The 1,421-nt window shown below is 35.0% G+C and overlaps 1 protein-coding gene across 1 annotated transcript; it reads right to left on the bottom strand.

Annotated features, from left to right (window-relative positions):
• Positions 1 to 1,337, bottom strand: EIN_147430 (hypothetical protein; the record flags this gene model as incomplete). Its single annotated transcript, XM_004185827.1, has 3 exons — positions 1 to 44; positions 134 to 853; positions 958 to 1,337. Coding segments are annotated over 3 exons (1,144 nt in total), but the record flags the coding sequence as incomplete, so codon positions are not given.
• Positions 1,338 to 1,421: the final 84 nt, after the last annotated feature.

Here is a 1,421-nt window from a genome sequence, read left to right as displayed (position 1 = left end):
AGACGTATTTTGGGCAGTCGGGTACATGGAATATGATCATCATCCTATTGATCAATACCTTTCAATACTTTTGTAAAAATAACAGTAACCAAAAAGACATACACATGTTAAACAGTAAATGAAAATAACAAACCATTTGTTCCTACTTCTATTTTTAATTTCCATCCTTTCAAATCGGGTGTCGCCAATATCAGTCGCTTTTTCATCGTTTCCAAAGTCCAAAGAAGTTGGACTCAATTCATATTTAGAAAGTTTTGAAGGCTCTTTTTTAGATGAACCATTGATGTACAAATAATATATCGGTTGCTGCTGTTTAAACATTTCAATCGACACTTTATCTGTTTTAACAATGAGAACAATAATACCAATAAGTACGAGGATAACAACAATAAACCCTATTATAGACCCAAAGACAATGCCCAAAATCCCACTAGTAGTAATAGAGGGTTTGTAGCAGTTTCTTTTATCCGTTGGATTTGTCACATACCCTTCAGCACAATAACAAGTCAAGTTGCAATTGGTACCACCATCACACTCTTCTGTAAATAAAGGGTTGGTGTCTATTTTTCCATTTCCACACAATTCATGTTTACAATTTCCTTGTCCATCACTGAAAAATCCCAATTCAGCATTACATTCACAATTTTCTTTGCAGCCATCACTTCCAATTTTACACATATCTCCAATGATGTGCCCACTTGTACATTGAGAGGAAATACACAGGTGTTTTTTGAGTGTTGTTCCCGGCTCACATTTACAGTATTGGTCGCAAAAGAGTGAATCAAATAAACACTTTCCGTTGGAGTCTTCATTCCACGTTCCTTTGTCGTAACATTTTCTATGACAATTGTCTCTACATGTTATTCAATTATATTTATAATCATAACATTTGTATTTATAGAATAGTTTGTATATCATTATAAAAAGTGTAAATAATATTTATATCAAAGAACAAACCCACCATATCCATCTTCACAAACACACTTCCCTTCACGAGTTGAACATGAGCCAAACCCTTTTTCATGGTTACAATCATCTGGACAAACGACTGATATCTCAAGTGTGATTAAAGCTTTTTGGTCATTGGTCATGACTGCAAACGTTCGTTTCCCTTTATCACTTCCTTTAATTCTTACAAGAAAGCCTTCATTGTCGATATCCTTATAAGCACCATACCTCTTTCCATCCCAAGCTTGAACACAAGTAGTTCGTATAGCACCGTTTTCGTCTGTTTCTTGTATGTATTCTTGTAAATAACATATTCTATTCTGTTTTCTTGCGTCTAGAAGGACAGTGTAATTCCCATTAAATTCTATTTCAAAAACTGCCAACTCCATATAAGTCTGTGGAATACACGCGGGCGCGCCAGTGATAGCAACATCAGCAAAGTCGATATCCCAACTGATTTTCTTATCGAGATC

The sequence above is a fragment of the Entamoeba invadens genome, assembly GCF_000330505.1.
Source record: "Entamoeba invadens IP1 unplaced genomic scaffold scaff_1105074726401, whole genome shotgun sequence".
In the NCBI taxonomy this organism is placed as follows: Eukaryota; Evosea; order Mastigamoebida; family Endamoebidae; genus Entamoeba; species Entamoeba invadens.
This window is presented reverse-complemented; position numbering and strand designations above follow the sequence as displayed.